Source organism: Culicoides brevitarsis, chromosome 2 (genome assembly GCF_036172545.1).
Source record: "Culicoides brevitarsis isolate CSIRO-B50_1 chromosome 2, AGI_CSIRO_Cbre_v1, whole genome shotgun sequence".
Lineage (NCBI taxonomy): Eukaryota > Metazoa > Arthropoda > Insecta > Diptera > Ceratopogonidae > Culicoides > Culicoides brevitarsis.
The window spans coordinates 21,405,890-21,426,356 of NC_087086.1; the positions used below are offsets into that span (position 1 = coordinate 21,405,890).

General features: G+C 31.0%; 6 protein-coding genes across 6 annotated transcripts; 1 reads left to right on the forward strand and 5 right to left on the reverse strand.

Moving 5' to 3' along the window:
• The first annotated feature begins 197 nt into the window (after nucleotides 1-197).
• On the forward strand, nucleotides 198-4,320 carry LOC134829524 (GMP synthase [glutamine-hydrolyzing]). The gene is made up of 10 exons (XM_063842618.1): nucleotides 198-334; nucleotides 941-1,102; nucleotides 1,162-1,348; nucleotides 1,872-1,989; nucleotides 2,240-3,007; nucleotides 3,126-3,318; nucleotides 3,379-3,550; nucleotides 3,610-3,839; nucleotides 3,896-4,087; nucleotides 4,149-4,320. The coding sequence occupies exons 2-10, from the start codon at nucleotides 992-994 to the stop codon at nucleotides 4,251-4,253; spliced, it is 2,076 nt and encodes a 691-aa protein (XP_063698688.1). The 5' UTR covers nucleotides 198-334; nucleotides 941-991; the 3' UTR covers nucleotides 4,254-4,320.
• Nucleotides 4,321-5,004: 684 nt separating this feature from the next.
• Nucleotides 5,005-6,876, reverse strand: LOC134831705 (protein takeout-like). Its single transcript, XM_063845506.1, has 3 exons — nucleotides 6,742-6,876; nucleotides 5,948-6,185; nucleotides 5,005-5,776 (listed from the first exon to the last, which is right to left on the reverse strand). Exons 1-3 carry the CDS (start codon nucleotides 6,806-6,808, stop codon nucleotides 5,344-5,346), a joined length of 738 nt encoding a protein of 245 aa, XP_063701576.1. The 5' UTR covers nucleotides 6,809-6,876; the 3' UTR covers nucleotides 5,005-5,343.
• A 2,640-nt stretch (nucleotides 6,877-9,516) lies between these two features.
• LOC134831894 (uncharacterized) lies at nucleotides 9,517-10,968 on the reverse strand. The gene is made up of 4 exons (XM_063845727.1): nucleotides 10,751-10,968; nucleotides 10,242-10,479; nucleotides 10,048-10,181; nucleotides 9,517-9,997 (listed from the first exon to the last, which is right to left on the reverse strand). Exons 1-4 carry the CDS (start codon nucleotides 10,833-10,835, stop codon nucleotides 9,693-9,695), a joined length of 762 nt encoding a protein of 253 aa, XP_063701797.1. The 5' UTR covers nucleotides 10,836-10,968; the 3' UTR covers nucleotides 9,517-9,692.
• Nucleotides 10,969-11,850: 882 nt separating this feature from the next.
• Nucleotides 11,851-13,288, reverse strand: LOC134829939 (uncharacterized). The gene is made up of 4 exons (XM_063843240.1): nucleotides 12,912-13,288; nucleotides 12,625-12,856; nucleotides 12,424-12,563; nucleotides 11,851-12,360 (listed from the first exon to the last, which is right to left on the reverse strand). The coding sequence occupies exons 1-4, from the start codon at nucleotides 12,973-12,975 to the stop codon at nucleotides 12,041-12,043; spliced, it is 756 nt and encodes a 251-aa protein (XP_063699310.1). The 5' UTR covers nucleotides 12,976-13,288; the 3' UTR covers nucleotides 11,851-12,040.
• Nucleotides 13,289-14,070: 782 nt separating this feature from the next.
• Nucleotides 14,071-15,212, reverse strand: LOC134828731 (protein takeout-like). Its single transcript, XM_063841716.1, has 5 exons — nucleotides 15,116-15,212; nucleotides 14,766-14,997; nucleotides 14,563-14,696; nucleotides 14,280-14,422; nucleotides 14,071-14,214 (listed from the first exon to the last, which is right to left on the reverse strand). Exons 1-5 carry the CDS (start codon nucleotides 15,210-15,212, stop codon nucleotides 14,071-14,073), a joined length of 750 nt encoding a protein of 249 aa, XP_063697786.1.
• A 1,636-nt stretch (nucleotides 15,213-16,848) lies between these two features.
• Nucleotides 16,849-20,153, reverse strand: LOC134831988 (protein takeout-like). The gene is made up of 4 exons (XM_063845843.1): nucleotides 20,061-20,153; nucleotides 18,433-18,670; nucleotides 17,998-18,131; nucleotides 16,849-17,293 (listed from the first exon to the last, which is right to left on the reverse strand). Exons 1-4 carry the CDS (start codon nucleotides 20,134-20,136, stop codon nucleotides 16,989-16,991), a joined length of 753 nt encoding a protein of 250 aa, XP_063701913.1. The 5' UTR covers nucleotides 20,137-20,153; the 3' UTR covers nucleotides 16,849-16,988.
• Between the last annotated feature and the right edge of the window lie 314 nt (nucleotides 20,154-20,467).

Consider the following 20,467-nt stretch of genomic DNA (forward strand, 5'->3'; position numbering starts at 1 on the left):
CCCAAATACTTCCCGCTCATCGGGTCTCGTTCATCAATCTAACTAAATTGCCGCCGCGCTAATCCAAGTGCTTGTTGACATTTATGACATCAACCAATCACGAAGAAGAATAAAACAACTTGACCGATGATTGGCTAAAAAATGTGATTGGCTGAGTACTAAGGGGCTGACCAATAGATGAGCACCTGTCATCCATTTGACAGCCAAAAACGCAAGTCAAAAATAGCATAGTCACTAAATAGCTCTAAAAACTTTAATTTTGCGTAAGAAATTGTTGAAAAATTTAATGAAATCCCGTCGGGAAGTGTTAAGGACCTGCTAATTTTGTTCCAAGGTATGATAGAACGGGGAATTGTCAAGTATTTCTAGCGTACGGACCGTAATTTAAGCAGCGATTTTTTCTTCATTACTCAGTCACAGACATACGGCACGGCAAAACTATGTGTCAATTTTCATTTTTTCGCCTTTTTGCAACAAATATACAAACATTTTCGCGAAAATCCCCCTTCGGATCACACAATTATTGAGAAAGTCAATAAGGTACAATCAAATTGTTCGACAGGTCAGCCGGAAATCTGTCAGAATTCGACTACAACTAATGTTTTCAGTTTCATTGTTTTGTCCCGTAATATCTAGTAATTGAATTAACATCCGGAAAATATTCAGGCTTGACCTAGAGAGGCTTAATTGGTTGTTCTTATCGTTCAAATTAATCTAAATAATTTAAGTATTTTGAATAAATCTCAAAGAACGTCTGGCCAATTTTCGGGATTTCGTAGTAGCACATGTTAGAAACATTGCTACATCAGCAGAAAACTATCAACCGCGTTTTATTTTCATTTTAAGTGCAATGTAACAAGCGTGTTATTGCAGTTGTGTTTTGATAACCCTTGACTTTTGCTTTTGTTTTTTCATAATTTTATTTTCATTTTCGTTCCAGTATCGCAAAGCCAAAGTTGTCACCATCAGCAGCAGAAAAAAATAGATTAACATGAGTTCCGCTACAGTTTTTGGACAAAAGGCAGGTGTAACAACGCCGGCTGAAAATGGAGCTCACCCTGATCGTCTGCTAATTTTGGACGCCGGTGCTCAGTACGGAAAGGTAAGACTTTCTGATTGCGTTTGTGTTCTGTAAACATCCAAAATGTTTAAACCCTTCAGGTAATCGATCGAAAAGTGCGTGAATTGCAAGTGGAGTCTGAAATTTTACCGTTAAATACTTCAGCGGAAACTATAAGAAATGGAAATTACCGGGCAATCATTATATCAGGTGGACCGGGCTCTGTTTATGCTGACAACGCACCGGAATATGATCCCAACATTTTTGCCTTGAATCTGCCAATTTTAGGTGAGCAGAAAATAGATTTCTTTTTATTTGTAGGATGCTTTACCAAAGTGATTGACACAATTCAATTTGCTTTAAGAAGACATCCTAAATCAAAATTACAGCAATTACCGCAAAATCTGATCGATAAATTTGATTTTTTATGATTAGATTGAGATGTTTTGCTAACAAGGCCAATATACCTAATGATAAAAAAAAAGTTTTCGATTTCTCCCCTTTTAGTTTTTTTTAGAGATTTTTAAAAGGAATTTCTAATGACGAATATAAAACTAACGTTTTTGACCCGTGCAAATTCAATATTTCGACCATTTTCCAATTATTGATGAGAAATTGTCAATTACGTAAGGAAAAATATTAATACATCCTAATTGAGTTTTACAAAAAACAAAACTTTTAAAGTCTAAAGAAAATAACCCAAAAGGTTGAAAAGGTTTATGAGATCGAAAGCATTTTTTTATTTTTGTATCGGCCTCATATTGTTTTTATTTATTCAAATGATAAATAAATATTTTTTTATATGTTTTAGGCATTTGTTACGGCATGCAGATGATTAATAAAGAACTAGGCGGAACTGTCCATAAAAAAGAAGTACGAGAAGACGGACAACATACGATTGAAGTAGAAGCTGCCTGTCCGTTATTTGAGTGAGTGGTGTAAACATTGACATTAAATTTTCGTCTAAGGGAGGAAAAGAAGGCAAAATTTTCAAAGTTTAGAATTGTGTCGATACAATCCTCCTAGAAAAAAATCTATTCGGAACAACTTACTTCTGATTCTTTGAGTTTAAAGTTGTGAGCTACGCCTTATATGACATTCCACTTCATATAATTTTTTACTCAAAAATATTTTTACATGTGAGTTCTGGAATAAATTAAACTTATTTTTGTTTTTCAGTCGACTAGAACGACAACAAGTAGTGTTGTTGACGCATGGTGACAGTATCGACAAACTTGGAACAAAGTTGCAAGTTGGTGCAGTTTCCTCAAACGACATAATAGCGGCCATCTATAATGATTCTCTACGTATCTATGGGGTTCAATTTCACCCGGAGGTCGATTTAACGATCAATGGAAAACAGATGTTGTCCAACTTTTTGTTCAACATTTGCAACCTGACGCCGAGCTACACGATGCAAAGTCGCAAAGAGATGTGCGTGAAACACATCAAAGACATTGTTGGTAGCAACAAGGTACTAGTGTTAGTGAGCGGTGGCGTAGATTCGGCCGTGTGTGCTGCCCTTGTTCGTCATGCACTCGAACCAGATCAAATCATTGCCGTACACATTGACAATGGATTTATGAGACACGAGGAAAGTGCTAATGTCGAAAAGTCCCTACGAAATATTGGCATCAATTTAATCGTTAAGAAGGCGTACTTTCAATTCATAAAAGGGCAAACGGAATTGAAACTTCCGGGTTCCACATACATGCATGTTTCGCCGCCGCTTATGTGTTGTACGAATCCTGAAGTAAAACGAAAAATTATTGGAGATGTCTTCATGAAAGTGTCCGATGAAGTGTGCCGTGAACTGAATCTAGACCCGAACGATGTGTTTTTGGCACAAGGAACACTGCGGCCGGATCTCATTGAATCTGCATCGAGTTTAGTTAGCACAAATGCGGAAACCATTAAGACACATCATAACGACACGGAACTTGTTAGGTGAGTTTCAATTGATTGAAGTGAGGATAATATGTACAATTGGAGATCGAAAAAATTTTCTACAATTTCATCACATTAAATTGAATTTTGAACTGATTTATTTTAAATCTCCCAATAGAAAACTCCGTGATGCTGGTCGAGTTGTCGAACCACTAAAAGACTTCCATAAGGACGAAGTTCGTGTTATAGGACGTGATCTAGGACTGCCAGCTGAATTGGTTGAAAGACATCCGTTTCCGGGTCCTGGACTCGCTATTAGAGTTTTATGTGCCGAAGAAGCGTTCCTAGAAAAGGATTTCTCAGAGACACAGGTAAAACAGTTTTTTCTTTCTACGCAAGCATGAAAAATACTGAAATTTACTATTTTTCAGGTAATCGCTCGTGTGATAGTCGACTACTCCAATAAAGTAAACAAGAAGCATGCATTATTAAATCGTGTTGTAAACACGACAACCGAGGAAGAACAGCAGGAACTCATCAGAATTTCACAAAGTCAAAAATTAGCAGCGACCGTCTTGCCAATTAGGACTGTTGGAGTTCAAGGTGAGAATTTATAATTATTTCATTCATTCCACAGATTAATAATATTTAATTTTTTTAAGGTGATAAACGCTCATATAGTTACGTTGTCGGATTATCTAGTAATGACTCTCCAGATTGGAATGATATGATGTTCTTGGCGAAACTTATTCCACGCATTTTACAAAATGTCAATAGAGTCTGTTATATCTTTGGTGAAGAAGTAAAACATCAAGTGACAGATGTGACACACACATATCTGTCAAAGCATGTGTTGTCCCAAGTGAGACACGCAGATCATATTGTTAATGAGGTAAGCTACAATCACTTTCTTTCTTTTCCTGCTTACTAAAATCTTTCCATTCACAGATACTTCAAAGCTCGAATCTTATGCGAAAAATAGCACAGATGCCAGTAGTTTTAATCCCAATACATTTTGATCGGGATCCGATCAATAGAACACCTTCATGTCAAAGATCGATTGTTTTGAGACCGTTTATCACGAATGACTTTATGACTGGTGTTCCTGCCATACCTGGTTCTGAACAAATGCCTCTGGACGTTAGTATTTTATTTCTCTTTTGACATCACAGAAATTAATATTCAATTCGTACCTTTTTAGGCTCTCATTAAAATTCATCAAAATATTAGCAATCATGTTGTTGGCATCTCACGAGTGCTGTACGATTTGACACCAAAACCACCTGGTACCACAGAATGGGAATGAACCGAAGTCGAAATTTTTTATTACAGCTACAACTATTATTTATTCAACATTTAATAGCTATTACAAACAAATCTAAACATGATTAGAGTACTATATAAAATCATTTACAACATAAAAGAAAAAAGTTTTGAAAAAAAACTATATCGATGACAAACCGTAACATCAACAGCAAAGCCCTGAAATTATTTTATACTTTTATGCCACTATGATTAAACGGTTAATACTTTTTGTTTTTATTTAGAAAAAAAAAACACCAAAAAATTAAAATCAAAAAAATTATCAACGTTTTTATTATTTACATATTTTTTTTATGGAAAATCCTCTTCAAATAAAACAAACTCGTGCTTTATTCAAACAAAATGCAGCCCATTATTTAAAAGAGAACAAATTGTTATAAGACAAATATCTTCAACGATTCAAGATGCGACAAATGTGAAACAACACAAAATGTATTCTTAAAGAAAATAAAAACAAAAGAAAAATATTTGTATATTGAGATGAAAAATAAAATGTTCAGATCATTAAAAAATTGAAAAATTAAAAAAAAAATTGTTTAAATAGATTTAATACTCAGACTTCTTTTGCACACCACATTACATAATCCTCCAGACCAAAATCCAAGAATGGAATGCAGAAATCAAACAAACATTTTTTTACTGTTGATTTTGATCATTTTTGTTGTATTTGAACAATTTATTATCAAAAGAACATCTGTATATCTATTGGAGATTTAAATATTCATTAGGAGTAAAAAAAAATATTCACATTCCCAATTTTTTTTTTCTAAAATAGTTTTTTTTTATGTTTAAATACTGGTTCTTAATCGAATATATCCTATTAATTACTTATTTTTTTATTATATCGCCAGTGTGCTTTACTTATGAGCCTAAACTTAAAATTATCTTAATATTATTATACAAAATGTTTATATTTATTTCGGGTGCTTTAATTTCGTTTTCAATCTGTAACTAAAGTATTCTATCTTGCTGTTTTAACATTATTTTCCTATCCAAAACCCATAAAATATCAACTTAAGTGCTCTTACGAACTAAATGTAAGGTTAAATGCATTTATAAAAGTAGATCACAATTTAGGGGAAAATTTCGTCCAAAGTAGCTGCCTTAAGGATATCATTTGCTACTTCAGTGAATGTTTCGGCTAAACTCTTCTCCAATCCAGGTGTCACTTCGCTCAAGAACAAGTCAATGTTGTCATTGATAAATTGATTTCCAATTTGTCCCAATGTGGCGTCACCATTAAACAAGTTGTCCAAATGGATTTTCGACGAACTCACTTGAATTTTGAACTGGAATCTTTCGAATTTCATATAAGTTTTTCCATCTTTTTGGTAACGGACACCACGCAGACGAACACGTGCACGTGTATTGTCTAACGATCCAGTGACATCCCCCTTTCCCGCAATGTCCAAAAGTAACAACTTTATCTTGAGCGAATATTTGCCTTTGTATTCCAGTTTTGGCAAAAAGATGACAAAATCAAACACTAATGAATCCAAATCAACTCTGCAAATATAAAAGTACATATTAAAACAATGATAATGAATTATTCGTTCTAAAAAGAAGTTAGCAATTTTTTTCTGAGATGATGATGCCTCTTCAAGCATGTCAAGATGGAACTCTTGCATAATTCATTTGAGGATTTGCGTCACATTCTAACGCGTCACTTGAACTTACTTGATTTTTTCAATTTCAAAGTTACTGGGACCACGCACGAGTAAGTTGGTGAATACTGCTTTGAATTCCGTGCCGCGACTCATTTGAATTGTATCCAAAGACAAGGGCTCCAATTGAGGGACACTAAAGTCCTTGGCGATCTTTCCCGTGGCAAGGCGAGGTTTCAATTCATTTACACGGTTTTTAATGCAATTTGCGATATCAGGGTCATTGCGGTGACAAGGTACTATATTTTCAGCTGAAAAATTTAAAGAAGGTTAGACAATTGACAAGAATATTAATTATAATAAAAATATGGAATTAAACCATTTTTAGCAAATGCTCTTGACAAATGCCTGATTAGTATGAAAGTCAGGCAAAAGTGGTTATCAGTAGCAAAATCTAACATGTACTATGACTGAGTAACATTTGAATTCACTTTAAAAAATCATTCATGAAATAACGGATAAATGATGGAAAAAGTCCCGAATAAGCCAAAACAAAAGACAGTTAAATATTAGATATATCAAAGCAAAACATTATTTCTGACCTTCAATTACAAACGAAACAAAACAAAAATATGTTAATAAAGTATGTATTACATACAAACAAAAAATTGGCGCCGGTAATGATTTTTTTGAATAATTAGCAAACAACTCAAACAAGCTGTTTAATCAATTAAAAGAAAAAGTCTTCCTGTTTTAGATCTAAGAATAAACGAAATTGATACTTCCTATCGAATAGTTTTTGCGTATGAATTTTCACTTCCACTTTTTTTTAACTATCATATATTTTTTTATATATAAATTACTTACGAAGAGGCGCAAAAGCTCCAGTAAACAGGAGCATGAGAACAAAAAGTAACAAATTTAACTTGATCATTTTTCTAATAAACTCTCTTTGATTGATCACTTTTTTTGTATTTTATTTTGTAAATTTATTTTTTTTCTTGAATGTCTTTTAATATTTTTTTTTTATATTTTTTCACAACACTTTTATTTTTGACTATACCAAACAAACACAACTCTGTGACTAAGTTGTTTTGTCCAAGACCGTGCTTTTATATTGTGCTGCCGGTACGAGTCTCTAAAAAAGAGAGAAGAGTATAACAATATTGGTATATATTAGTTTTTGTTGTATTTATACTTTGCTGTATGTAGTTTTTTTTTCTTTTCGAGCAAAAAAAGTATACTTCTTTTTCAATTATAAAAAAAATGTATAAGTAGGAAAATCTAAAATGGAGACGTCTGCTTCACTTTATGTTGAATCTGATTCTGAAATCAGACTTTGTACTTTGAATGACTGCGAACAAAATTCCTAAAATTATTTTCTTTTTGTTAATTTTGATGATTAAATTCAAACTAACATATTTTCCTAGATAGATATATTTTTTAATATTGAAAACATTTTATTTCAATGAAAAAAAAACACAAAAAACGACACAGTTTAAAAATAAAAACATATATCTATTTTTTTGTTTTGTTTTCGACAGGCATCAGTTGTTATACAAAAAAAAATCAAACTCATTGTTTAGAAGCAAGTAAACACCATACTTCTTCTTAAACATATGTATGACTTTGCTAAAATTTTAACGACCTGCAATGGATATAAAGAAAAAATGGAAAACTACACAAAATAAGTTCTAAAAATAACTTACAAAAAAAATTGAAAACAAAATTATAACAACGTAAATAAGCTTGGAATGTTGGTTAAGAATGAACGAGATATTTTGACGTAAACCCATAATTGAATGAAAACTTAAGTTTAGAGAATTACTTGTGGATTTTTTGCTCGGGAATATAAACAAACACTTAAAACGTAAGTGTACAAAAACAAGAGACTGTTCAAACAACGAACCCAGTTTGAAGCAAAATCTCGGACACAAAAAACTCAATGGTTCTCAGAAGTGAATAGACAATGCGGCAACATCCAGAATACATGATTTTGCAAAGTTTTTTCAAGTAATTTTTTTTAATTCAAATATTTGGATGAATCATCGTCTAAAAATTAATTTTTACCCCCAAAACCACCTCATTTACATTACCAGTCGTTTGGTTCGTGCCAAACATAAATCAAATATGTACACAAAAAATAACAATAACTTTAACCGGTAGCATATTTCTCTCATCATACAGCGTGATATGAAATGAACGGAACATGATATTTGGTTATCAATATTTATGTTGTATCTTTGTTTAAAGATAACCCAAACAAAAAAATACCTCATAGAATATATTAATTTGATGAATCATCCAACAACTTCTCAAGAGACATCACAAACAAGTCTATCAAATTCACAAATTGAATCAAAATCAAGATCTTCTGGATATTTTTAAATAATTTTAAACAAAAAAACTACTTGTAATTAATTCACGTTTGACACTCAATCGTGTCCACATGCAAATTTTGGTCGTATTTAAAAAGCGATAAATGAAAACGATGGAATATATTAAGCAGACATGATGATCATCATGGGAATCAATCATCCGTAGTAGTGTCAAAATAAATTTATTTGATTTTAATATGTTTGTATCAATAATTTTTTTTTCAATTGAACTAGAGTAAAGCAACGTCGTTAATCAAAATTTTCACAACGTGTTTCACAAAGTTCTTCAGAGAAGGTTTTAAAGATATTTTTGTAAGGCGATTTATTTGCTTCAATTTTCGTCATTCCTCCGCTTAGAAAATTTATATTACATATACCGCAATTTAAATTTAGATGAAAACAGTTAAACGTCAAGTGACTAAATTTTTTTTTTTTTCAAAAATTTTTGTTTTACGAAAATCAAGTTCGACATTATTTCAACTTTCAATTTTATATTGAAAATTGTAAAATAATATTATATTCAAAATGGTCCAAAATTAATAAAAAAAAACAACAAACAAAAAATTAAATAATATTTATTTTTTCACTTTGAATAGGTATACCTAACTATATCGTGCAAAAAAGTTAGTTCGTTCATATACAAATTAATTTTTTTCACATGCATTAAGTAACGACTCGAGTTTTTAAAAAAAGGTTAATTCGAGAGATGAACACTCAAAATGTAGGTCTCTGTAAGTCTTGTATTGGATTTTAACGAAAAAATAAAATCTTTTATATTTGTTTTTTTTTTTTTTTTTTGTAAAATAATTAATAGTCATAAATAATCAAATTGAATTAGATTATACAGAGCTCTTAAACGTAGGGAAGGAACGATAGTCAATTATACAGTAGTGTAGAAGAAGCAAATTCAATGGAATTTCTAAAAATATTTCCTACATAAATTTAATCAAAATGAACAAACATTTTTCTAATAAAAAAAAAGGAAAAAGTAAGACCATATGAACTTTTGGACTAATTTAAGCAAAAATTCTAAAATTTTGTCTATTCTTTTATTGCTCCATGTTGGTTAAAAGTCTAAACTTTTAAATAACATAAGAAAGATTCAGTAAAATTCATAACCGTTGCATCTTCTATTGCATTTGCATATTGATATCCATTTAGAAATCGTATCAGTCTAGGTAGTTCTAGTTTACAAACTTTGTTTTTAGATATTATAAAAATTTTCTTTTGTTTTCATAATTTACTTTTATTTTATTCTGTGAATTTCATTTTTGTTTTGTTTTGCATAACACTCCAGTTTAGTGTGGATAACTTTCTTTTTTTAAATTAAACGAAACATATTGATGAAGACTAGATTAGATATCCCCAAAACGCGAAACTAAATATTTTTTAATACTTTTAATTAACTTTGAAATAGGCATACAATTTCCATTCGAAAATTTACTGCACTGGAAACATTTCCTCAAAAGTCACATCCCTAAATAACGTAGTGAGTGTCTTTGAAAACGTTGCAGTCAGGTCTCTCTCTAATTCTGGTTCTAAATGCTGAATAATCAACTGAGTTCTCGTATTGATAAATTGATTTCCGAAATCTCCCAAAACAGGATCTCCGCCAAATAGGTTATCCAATTGAAGTTTTCCATCTTGAATTTTCATCCGCATTTGGAATCTCTGGAATCTTACAAATGTTTTGTTGTTCTCTTTCACCGGATGGAATTTAGCACGAATTTTTATACCGATTCCAACTAAAACAAAAAAATGTTTGGTTGCTCTAACAAAAATTAATTATTCTTACAGAATTCCCCTTGAATAGGACCTTTTCCATTTATTTCTACGGGCCCAGCTTTGACTTCGAGTACATAACTACCTGTGAATTTCCACACTGGCGCCATTAAAATAGCTTCGAATGAGAGATCTTCAATTTTTGGCCTAAAAGTTTGATAAGAAATATAAATGAATACATAATTTCATAAATTTCCTTCTACATACTTGATTTTCGTTACTTTAAAGTCGCTCGCTCCCGTCACAAGTAGATCAGAAATTGTTGTATTTACATCATGACTAACCATACCAAGTCTTTTAATATACAAAGGTTCCATTTTTGGCACTACAAATCCCTCGCCGAAATCTCCTTTTGCCAAATAGGGCTTTGTGTTTTCAATTGCTTGTATAATACATTGTCCCCAATTTTGGGACTTTACGGGACATCTTGGCTGAATCGACGATGCTGCAAAACGAGAATGATGAAAAAAAAATAGATCTCCGGGAAATAATAAATTTCATGCATCGGTAACGTCAAGCTAGTATCGATTCAAGGTTCATCACTGCTCACTCTATCATCAATTATATTTTATTTGTATTCTTTTGTCACTTTCGATTTATAGAGTGCAGAACCGTTACATGAGTTAAAATATCGAATGACCCTGCACTTTTTCGATACCGGAATCCATGCAATTTTAAAGCAACTCCGAAAAATTGCGTAAAAAAACATAACTTACGTAATTTGCATTCAGAAAAAGAGATTATTGATGCAATCACAAGAATCCACGAAATTTGGCGGTAGTGAAGCAACCTCGTTTTCATTTTTAAATGTTTATTTATTTTGTTAGACCTCGCCAAAAATTACTTTCTCCTCCTGTATTTTTATTTTTAAACCAAACTGTTATAATGTTCTATATTTTTTTTTTATTTTATGGAGAAACAATTTTTGGTGTCTATTCAACTTTAAAATGTAATCAAAACTGAATTGCTTGTACGAGCTGACTTAATCGTTAACTGGTTTTAGTTGATTTTAAATACATTTATGTACGTGCGAAGAATGGTGTATAGATGAGAATACACCAAATGCCACCGTTACTTGCAGCAACTTTTATTTTTATAGGATGGTATTCAAAAAATTGCTCATATTGGAAACTTCGTTGAACCGCTTGATCCAATCTACCTTGCCCATCTGAAATGAAGTTGTGTATATGTGAATAAATATTACGTACATTAATAAATACATTCAAATTTACAAAAGAGCGTTCTATGGAATGCTGCAACAGCTGAATACATATAATACGTACTTAATTAAGCGTATCTAGTTTGTTTACATTTAAGTCTCTTGAAAACAGTGGTTGAATTTTTTCTTGCGTTATTTGCAAAAAATATATTAAATGACAAAAACTCATATTTGCTTAAATAAAAAGTGATAAAAAATAAAAATTTATCAGAAATAGCATTTTGGTCAGATACCAGGTAGCCAAAGGTCGATGTCTTGCATATTGATTACATTGAAGATTCGTACACGGAAGAAATAAAGCAGCGGTGAATACTAAATATTGGAGCATTACTCATGGTAACTCAGTTTTTATCCAAATGAATACTTAAGTCAGGTAAAGTTGACAATGGAAACGAAAAAAATGAAAGAGCATGTTGCGCATGCGCAATAAAAGTTTACTGAAAAAATACTGAATATGAATTTTTCTGTGAAGATTATCGACTCAAGCAATTTAATTTTATAATTTTTACTTCATTATAAAGAATTGCTTGTATTTCAATCAAACAACACTCTACTTTTATTTGTTCATTGTTAATGAAGACATACAATGAATCAGACAAACAAATGCCTTCTTAAGTGTTTGAGTTGTCTAAGAAACTTTGAGCAAAAAAAAAATCCTTAAGAAAAAGCGACTACAATGAGATGAAACAGGATTTAAAAGCGTAAGTAGTTAACATATTTAATTTGTTTACAAAACATAGATATTACAAATAATCGTTGATAAATATCATCAGACAAAGAAGTTGTCTCAAGCCGTATACAGATCATTCACTGTCGTGTCCTTTAACAATGCATTGATTGTTTCTTCGAGGATTTCAATGAACTTCTTTTCCATACTGGGTTCAATTTTGCGCAAAATAAATGATGGATCTGAATTGATGAAATTGTTCGCAATTTCTGTAAATAATTGACTGTTTCCACCTCCAATACCACTTTCACCGTTCGTGTTCGATAAACTGCTTATCTTGAACCGGCCATTGTCAATTTTCATCTTATATTGCACCTTTTTAAGCTGAACACGATTACCGGCAAGGGTGAATTTCACACGGAATTTGCTATTGACCCCACCTAAAAAACAAATAAAACAAAATAAATTTTGCTATAAACAAAAAAAAATGTGAAATGACTCACTTAACACCCCACTTAAATCACCCTTTCCTTTGACATCAACATTCAAAGCTGAGAATTTTTGGCTCAAACTATATTGTGATGTGTACGTCAATTGAGGCGTTTGTAGGTTAATGTCGAACTGCAGCTTTCCAAAGTCAGCTCTAGTGATCGAGAGAGAAATTACGACTACTTAAAAGACAAAAAAACAACTGGATTGCTTACTTTATTGCACCAACTTTATACGTCGTTGCACCCTTGACATACAAATTTGTCATATTTATATTTAATTCGGGTCCAGTTATCTGCATCAAATCAATGAACATGGGTTCCATCGGAGGCGTAACGTATCCTTGTCCAAAATCACCTTTAGCTAAACTAGTTCTGATGCGTTCCAGTACACCTTGAATGCAATTACTGGGATCCGAAGAACTTGAACAAGGTGGTATGATGCTGGCTGGTGAATCATAATAAATTTATTTCAAAAACTCACGTTTCAGCAAATAACTTACGCAAAGCACTTATTCCTATTGTATTTAGATTTCCAATCACTAGTACCGAAATAATGAGTTTCATGATGGTAGTGTTTTTTTTTTGTTCTAAACTACACTGATTTGACTTTTACTTAGCGAAAAAGAGATTTTTTTTCTAAAAAATGACACAAATCAAGTGAAACAATGTCAATAAAATTTTTGAACCGGTTTGATGTCGTCCCTCTGTGGTACATTTATGTAAATTTTTTAGCTATAACCAGATTTTTCTAGAGGTTTTGTTCCTTTTTAGTGCTAAAATGCCTGTGATGATTTAGGTATGCAGTTACTACTTTACAAGTCAATTTGAACAAGCCGTTCGCGTAGCAAGCGAACGAATATTTTTAATAATAATAATAAAATCCATACACAGAAGCAGATTAAAAGTGACTAAATTTTATCAAATAAACATCACACTCTTTTATAGATGGTTTTATGTACATTATCACAACATTGTGTACCTTGCCAGTACCTACTTACCCTTAAGCCGTTGGTACATACAGTCTGACGTAGGATAGTGATCTAGTAGCGAGGGACACTTGTTACTCTCAGCAAAAATGAGGCGAAAAGGTTATTTTTTTGATCAGGATTTTTATGAAAGTTTAAACTAAAAATAGAAAAATTTATTTTTTTCATCTGCAATAGGAGATTTCTCATTAAATCAATTTTAATTCGTTATCACGATTTTAATTTAAATGAAAATTGTAATTTTTTATGATGTAAAAAATTTGAATTTGACAAGTTTAATCGCTTTAAATTTGAGCTACTTCATTTGCCGCTGCCTAGTACTTTAAATATTTTGTCTCACCTGTTTCTTCTCTTTACAAGTTTTTGCTTCTCGTTTTACAAAATCTCTGCATGTACAATACCTGTAGATACTCTCGTGACAATTCATAAAAACAAAACGAGTTGAATTAAAAAAAAAGTTTTATGGCGAAAAAAAATAGTTGAACTTGAATTCATTATTACCGCATCTGTATTAATTAATTTTGTAACACTACATTTTGATACGTAGATTGTAGATACATTTGTGGAGCAATACATATACATATTATAAACAACAAGAGAAACCTTCATTACAACAAAATATTTTTCATAATAAGCATAATTTCATTGGTTCATGTAGAAATTGCATCTTTGATCACAAAAACAATTCGTCATAAGTGACAGACTTGAAAAGCTTACTAAGAATATGCTCGTGTACTTCTCTAATTTGCTTTTCGAGGGCCGGTGTTACAATTTTAAGTAACGTAGGTGATTCATTGTTGATTAAATCGTTTCCAACCTTGAAAGGAGAAAAAATGATTGTGAACCTCATATATGCAACACAGATAAATGAGAATGACGCACCTGACTCAATACCTTGTCTCCATTAAATAAATTATTAAAGTTGAATCTTCCTTTATCAATTTTTACACGATTCTGCACTTTTTGCAGTTTAACGATATTTCCTTGCTTTGCCATTTGAACACGAAGGTGGATATTGAGACCCACTATACGAAGAAATATATATATATAATTATAGTTATTAATTTAACAAAAGGAAACGAAGCAAAAAGAAATGAAGGAACTACTTTAAGAAGGCAATCGAAAAAAAGAAGTTGCATATTTTTATCAAGGGGATTGAACTTACTTAAATCGCCTTTCATATCACCTTCACCTTGAATGTCGATAAGCCCAAGCTTCAAACGAATGTTGTAGAGCGCAGTGAAGGAATACAGTGGTGTGTATGTCTTAATGTTAAATGACAGTTTTGCAGGATCAATCCTTCGAAAAGATTAAAAAATTTTAACAGTCATTTGAATTAAGATGAAATAAAAAAAAATATATATTTACTTGACCGATTTCACCTGATAGCTCGAGGGGCCACTTACGACTAGATTTCTAAGTGTCACATTTAACTCGGGGGTATTTATTACTAATTTGTTGAGTAAAAGTGGTTCCAAAGACGGCACTTTTACACCATTGCCAAAATCACCACTTGCCACATTCGGACGAATTCTGTTGATGATCTGTTCAGCGCACTTTTCTAAGTTTCCATCAAGATGACATTTTGAAATTACAGAAGCTGCGAAGATTTTTGATTAAAATTAAGATATATATAATTATGTCAATATGAAGGCGCCATTAAGATGTTTTAATAACAAATTTTTGTTTGTCTAAATTAAGTGAAGGACGATTCTTACGTAAATCAGCGACAGAAAAGTGACACATTAACAAAACCGTGACGCCAATGATAATGCTCTCAGTTGTTTTTCTTGCAAACAAACTACGAAAATACATTTTATCGTTTTGATTTTATACTTCTTCAAATTTGCTTTTTAAGTTTTTTTTTTCGGTTTATCTTTTTCTTAAAATTTATGTGTTTACTACTTAATTTAGCGATTTTTCAGTAAGAATCAAAAAGCAAAACGTAAATACAAAAAAGAGCAAAGATAAACATAGTCTGCGTCACAAGAACAATGAATATGCGTGATGTGAAGAAGTAAAATCACCCGTTCCGTGTATTTAGATTGATTTAGAAAGACTAAATTAAATGTAGTTTTAACGGTTGCTTTTATAAAATTGTCAGCGCTTCTGTACGCATGAAGAGAGGAGAGACCCGTTTCTTTAATCAAGGACTTTCTGGTATGTTTCATTCTTTTCTGTCTTTTGGGCCTAGGTGTTAATTAATATTTAAATGAGAACATTACTCATATCATCAACTATTTCCATAAACTTTTTATGTACCTTCTACACACAACATGAAAATAAATTCTTTATGATATGCTCTTCACGTTTGAGTTGATGGGATGTGAATATCAATCAAAATAATAATTTTATATCTGGTTGATGACTATAAGAACGAACTCAAATCAACGTAAAATACCGAAATGGTTTATTTTTTCATCAATTTTGAATCTGATTTAGGAAAAAAATAATTTCAAGAATGTCAATGTTATCTAAGGGTATTCCAAAAACCTTTTTCGTTTCGCGTTGCTTTTTTGAAATGGCTTGAGGATGAATTTTTTGAAAATTTTTACATATTTTGTCATTAAGTTTTTGATTAAGATTTTACTTTACAAAAATATTTTTATTTTTTAATAAATAATATTCAAGTTTATTTTTTTAATTCGTATTTTGAAATAAATTAAAGAAGCTTAAATTTTTATATTTTAATAAAAACAACTAAACTTAATTTATATATTCCTAATTTTTGATAAAAATGACAAGGGATGAAACACGAAACAAGTTAAGTTTTTGAAATGCCAAAGTAGTCATTCCATATCAATAGAATGCGATGCTTCAATAAGCAAGAAACCTTAAAATTGGATTAGCTTGTTGTTTTAAAAATAGGTATAATTTATTTTTATTTATCTATAGAAAAATTTTTTATCAGAATTATTTTCTACCGAAACAGCACAACTTTAAATAAAATTTCAAAAAACCAATCAACTTCCGGTAGTTTTTATTCTTTTCCTGCTTTGTAAATATCTTCAAAGTCATCAATATATGTCTCTTATCAACTCTTATCTTTCTTACCTTTTTTATATCCAATTACCTTTTTGTAAATTCCACAAACTAAACACAACGAGCGAATTCTTTATTAGTGTAGTCTGCATTAAAACCAAATTCACACATGAAAAATATGCAAAATTTTAACCTGAATTTCGTGAATCATAAATATTGATGATATAGGTACTGTTTTGTCTCAACGAGGAAGGAAACAATAAAAAATGTAAGGTGGATGTCATTGAATTGTGTGAATAAACTCTATAATAGTTATTACGTTGTTCAGGTATGGGGTTGGATGATGATGAGCGGATAACGGAAATAAATTTTCACTTCATAAAACAATATTTTTATGTATATATTTTTTTTTATTTTGTTCTTTCGAAATACCTTATAAAATAATTGTTTTGTTTTGTTTTCAGTGGAACAGAGACATGAACAATATATATAATATATAATAAATTTATGTGTACAACTTAAATTAAAAAAGTCAATAATGCGAAAATGATAGTGTTTTAATTTTAACAATCAAACTGACGTCGTTCTTAGCTCAAAAAAAATTAATTTCTACTGAGGGGGAAACATTTCATCGTAAGTGACGTCTTTCATAATGTTATTAGCGAGATCTGAGAAAATCGATACCAAATTCTCCTCAACAGTTGGCGTTAATTCGTCCAAGATGAGCCGAACGTTGGCGTTCACGACAGCATTTCCAATTTCACCCAATGTCTTATCACCGTTGAACAAGTTATCTAGCTGGAATTTGGCATCATCGACACGCAGACGAACTTGCAATTTGCGGAATCTTACATAATTGACCCCATTTATGTTTTCCAAGTAACCGCGTAGACGAACACGAGCACGAGACCGGTCTGCAAAGTAAAGTATAGAAAAAAGTTTTGTTTAGTTGTGTGTGTTGTATGTTATGAGCTCATATAATACACAGATATACCACCACCCGATACTCAAAGTTTTGAACAAAATTTTCAATTTTTTTTTCTCGCATGTGGCAAAAACGTGTAAGACACCATTCTCATGCAAGAAAACAATTATAACTCTATGAGTAAATATAAACAACAACACCGTCTCTCATATGTAGATTAAAATATAGGTCAAACAAGTGCATTTTTTCTATAGATTTGTTTTCAAAATACAGCAGTAATTGTGGTGAAGCGTGAATGTGTGGCATGTACACAAAGTCAGCTGTTTCACACATTTCATTTCATCACCATTAAGTTATACTAACATACCAGAGAAATATCTTGTACCGTGCATTTGTATTGTAAATCAAAGACAACACAATATAATGACTGTAATGGTTGGTTTTACTGTAAACGCGGTATTGAGACACAAGTTTTACATTTTTTTAACAAGGGACTAGACCGGCAAAAATTACAGCAAATTTGAACAAGATTCATGGAATGTCGTGGCAAACATTAAGTATTTGATAATTTATATACTATTTACATATTTGGAGAGGAAACGGGGTTAGTAAACTGTAAATCCTCGAATTCTCATGAAGATTTTGAACGTGCCAAAATTTTATTTATTCTTGAAGAAAAAAATGTTTACTTACAAAATGCTCCGCGAACATCTCCTTTGCCGCTCAAGTCAAATATTGATACTTTCACTTTTAGATTGTATTTTCCTTTAAAATCTAGTTTAGGTAAGTAAATTATGAAATCGAATGTTACGTCCTCAATATTGGCTCTGTTGCATTTCAGTAATGTTCGAGTAACATGGTGAAATAAAAAAAAAATAAAAAAAATATTATTAGATTTAAATAGCTTAAATAAAGAATGTTAATAAAGGTGTTTTTAAAAACACTTTCATTAATAATAATAATTACAATGACATGCATTTATCACGGTGTTAATTAGATTCGAGTCATATGAAGAGTCTTTTATTGTTACATCTAACGTTTTTGTTCTTTAGTGGGGGGAAAATGACTCAATCGCTTTGTTACATGCATTACTAACTCGATTAAGTTGCACATGTGAAGGACACTTACTTTAATTTTTCTACAACGAACTGGCTAGCTCCCTTAACTGTGACATCATCAAATAAACAATTTACATCCGGTCCTCTGTAAAATCTGAGTCCCGTCAAAAACAATGGTTCAATTTTGGGAATTTTTAATCCTTCGCCCAAATCGCCGCGGGCCAAGTTGGGTCTCAATTTTTCTACGGCATCTAAAATACACTTTGCTGGATCTTGCACTTTTCGTGAACAACGTGGAATTGTCTTGGCTATAAAAATAAAAATGAAATCACACATTATTAAATCATTAAAATAAAGAAAAATGACATTGAAGTCATGCGTGAAACGGACGAAACAGGATGGAAGTGATAAAAATATGTGAACTAGTACGGTTCAGTACGATCCGTATGTGTTGTCTGTAACAAACATAAAATTGTATGTTTGAGATAAATAAAAGTTAAGACATGGTCAAAAAATCCGGTTAATGCGAAAATAACTACGGAAATGTCGTTGTACGACACCAAGAGCAACAACGAAGCGTCTCTATCTTTACTCTTTATCAAACTCGCACAATAAAGTTGATTTTTTTTGTCGTTTTTACGTAATCACCAATTATTTTTTGTTTGTTTATTTATTTATTTTTTTTTTGAGATTGTTGTTTCTTTTTTTAATTTTCGTACTTCTTATTTATCTTCGTGCATTGGAAAACGAGCAAGTAGCGTATTCAAGGTAAACAATTTTGAAGGCCAAGTTCAATCATTCATTAATATTTTGCTTGGTTTTGGTTCAATTACTGTTTGTTCATTCACTTTGGTGTACTTTTCATCGAGATAATTATGATCGTGCGTAATTTGCTGTAGCTAATATTTGATTAGATGAAAATACAAGACATCAACACGCACTTTCACTATCTTTCAATGCAAAAAGTGCGAACGCCTTGTATTTTGTAGAATAATTTAATACATACATATTATAACTTTTTATAATAATAAGACGAAACTTAGATTTTTTTTTTCATTCAAATTTTCAAAATTTTTAATTTTCAGTAATTTAATTATTATTGAAACAGAATTTGTCTCCAAAAATTTTAAAATTACATAAGTGACGCGCAAAAACGATTGAATTTTAATAAAGTGACTCATATAACATTTTATGATAATAATATAGGTTACAATAGTAACCCAAACAACATGCAGATGCTCAATCTCATTAATACTAACAAAACTGGAAAGATCTAAAATTTATACAAAAATACTTGGAAATATTTATAGTGGTTTTAACTTTTAACGGTCAGTTGGTTTTTAAACAAAAAATTATGTGTGACCCTTAAAAGTTAACTAAAACCACGGTGAATCATTTTCGCATGAGGTCAATTTATTTTACTTGACTTTAAATTTAAGATAACTTCCAAGTGTAGTCACCGTAAAATTTAATTATTTGCACGAAAACTTGCATCTATTTTACAGTTTTTATAATGCAAAAAGCATTTTTTTACTTTTTATAAGACAACACCGAGAAAGACAAACCCATGCGAATATTTTGAATTTTTTATTAAATGAATGATTGAACTGGTAATATATTATAGTGTTGTGTTCAAAGTTGTTGTTATTATAAGTTGTGAAAATATAAAAAAATGGTATATTAACACACAAAACTTACGTAAATATCCATCACAGTAATTTAGCACACATGATAGTGTCACTACCACTAAAAAATTAAATTGTCTATAATACATTTTCCAGTTTCCTTCTGTTTTCTTCTCGTATAGGAGTATTCTTTGTATCGTTTTAACAGAAGAAACCAAATTCACTGTCTCTAATTTCCACCAATTCTAAGTTTTAATTTTTTCCTCGGTTTAAAAAAAATATTTTATCTGCTCAAACACTTTAAAATTTAAAAAATAATTTAATTCAAAAAAAAAAATTTGGACTAAATATTTTTGTCTCTTCCACCTTTCCGAGACTACAGCCACCGACCAATTGATTAGTTTTTAAAGAAAAAGAAGTAGTTTTGTGTCTGTCTTTGGATATTTTATGCACACACATCCATATATACATTACTATACT

Bases quoted from the DNA above. Each gene is read 5' to 3' on its own strand.
- LOC134831705 (XM_063845506.1), bottom strand. From the start codon at position 6,808: ATGATCAAGTTAAATTTGTTACTTTTTGTTCTCATGCTCCTGTTTACT. The intron at 6,186-6,741 runs GTAAGTAATTTA...TAAATTTTTCAG, and splicing joins TGGAGCTTTTGCGCCTCTTC to CTGAAAATATAGTACCTTGT. The intron at 5,777-5,947 runs GTAAGTTCAAGT...TTATATTTGCAG, and splicing joins TTTGAAATTGAAAAAATCAA to AGTTGATTTGGATTCATTAG.
- LOC134829939 (XM_063843240.1), bottom strand. From the start codon at position 12,975: ATGAAACTCATTATTTCGGTACTAGTGATTGGAAATCTAAATACAATA. The intron at 12,564-12,624 runs GTAAGCAATCCA...CTCGATCACTAG, and splicing joins TATAAAGTTGGTGCAATAAA to AGCTGACTTTGGAAAGCTGC. The intron at 12,361-12,423 runs GTGAGTCATTTC...TTTGTTTTTTAG, and splicing joins TGATTTAAGTGGGGTGTTAA to GTGGGGTCAATAGCAAATTC.
- LOC134831988 (XM_063845843.1), bottom strand. From the start codon at position 20,136: ATGTATTATAGACAATTTAATTTTTTAGTGGTAGTGACACTATCATGT. The intron at 18,671-20,060 runs GTAAGTTTTGTG...TTATTTTTATAG, and splicing joins TTACTGTGATGGATATTTAC to CCAAGACAATTCCACGTTGT. The intron at 17,294-17,997 runs GTAAGTAAACAT...TTTACTTTGCAG, and splicing joins AGATGTTCGCGGAGCATTTT to ACCGGTCTCGTGCTCGTGTT.
- LOC134831894 (XM_063845727.1), bottom strand. From the start codon at position 10,835: ATGAAAACGAGGTTGCTTCACTACCGCCAAATTTCGTGGATTCTTGTG. The intron at 10,480-10,750 runs GTAAGTTATGTT...CTCGTTTTGCAG, and splicing joins TTTTTCTGAATGCAAATTAC to CATCGTCGATTCAGCCAAGA. The intron at 9,998-10,047 runs GTAAGAATAATT...TTTTTGTTTTAG, and splicing joins TCCTATTCAAGGGGAATTCT to TTGGAATCGGTATAAAAATT.
- LOC134828731 (XM_063841716.1), bottom strand. From the start codon at position 15,212: ATGTATTTTCGTAGTTTGTTTGCAAGAAAAACAACTGAGAGCATTATC. The intron at 14,998-15,115 runs GTAAGAATCGTC...AAATCTTCGCAG, and splicing joins CTTTTCTGTCGCTGATTTAC to CTTCTGTAATTTCAAAATGT. The intron at 14,697-14,765 runs GTAAATATATAT...ATCTTTTCGAAG, and splicing joins TATCAGGTGAAATCGGTCAA to GATTGATCCTGCAAAACTGT.
- LOC134829524 (XM_063842618.1), top strand. From the start codon at position 992: ATGAGTTCCGCTACAGTTTTTGGACAAAAGGCAGGTGTAACAACGCCG. The intron at 1,990-2,239 runs GTGAGTGGTGTA...TTTGTTTTTCAG, and splicing joins GCTGCCTGTCCGTTATTTGA to TCGACTAGAACGACAACAAG. The intron at 4,088-4,148 runs GTTAGTATTTTA...GTACCTTTTTAG, and splicing joins CTGAACAAATGCCTCTGGAC to GCTCTCATTAAAATTCATCA.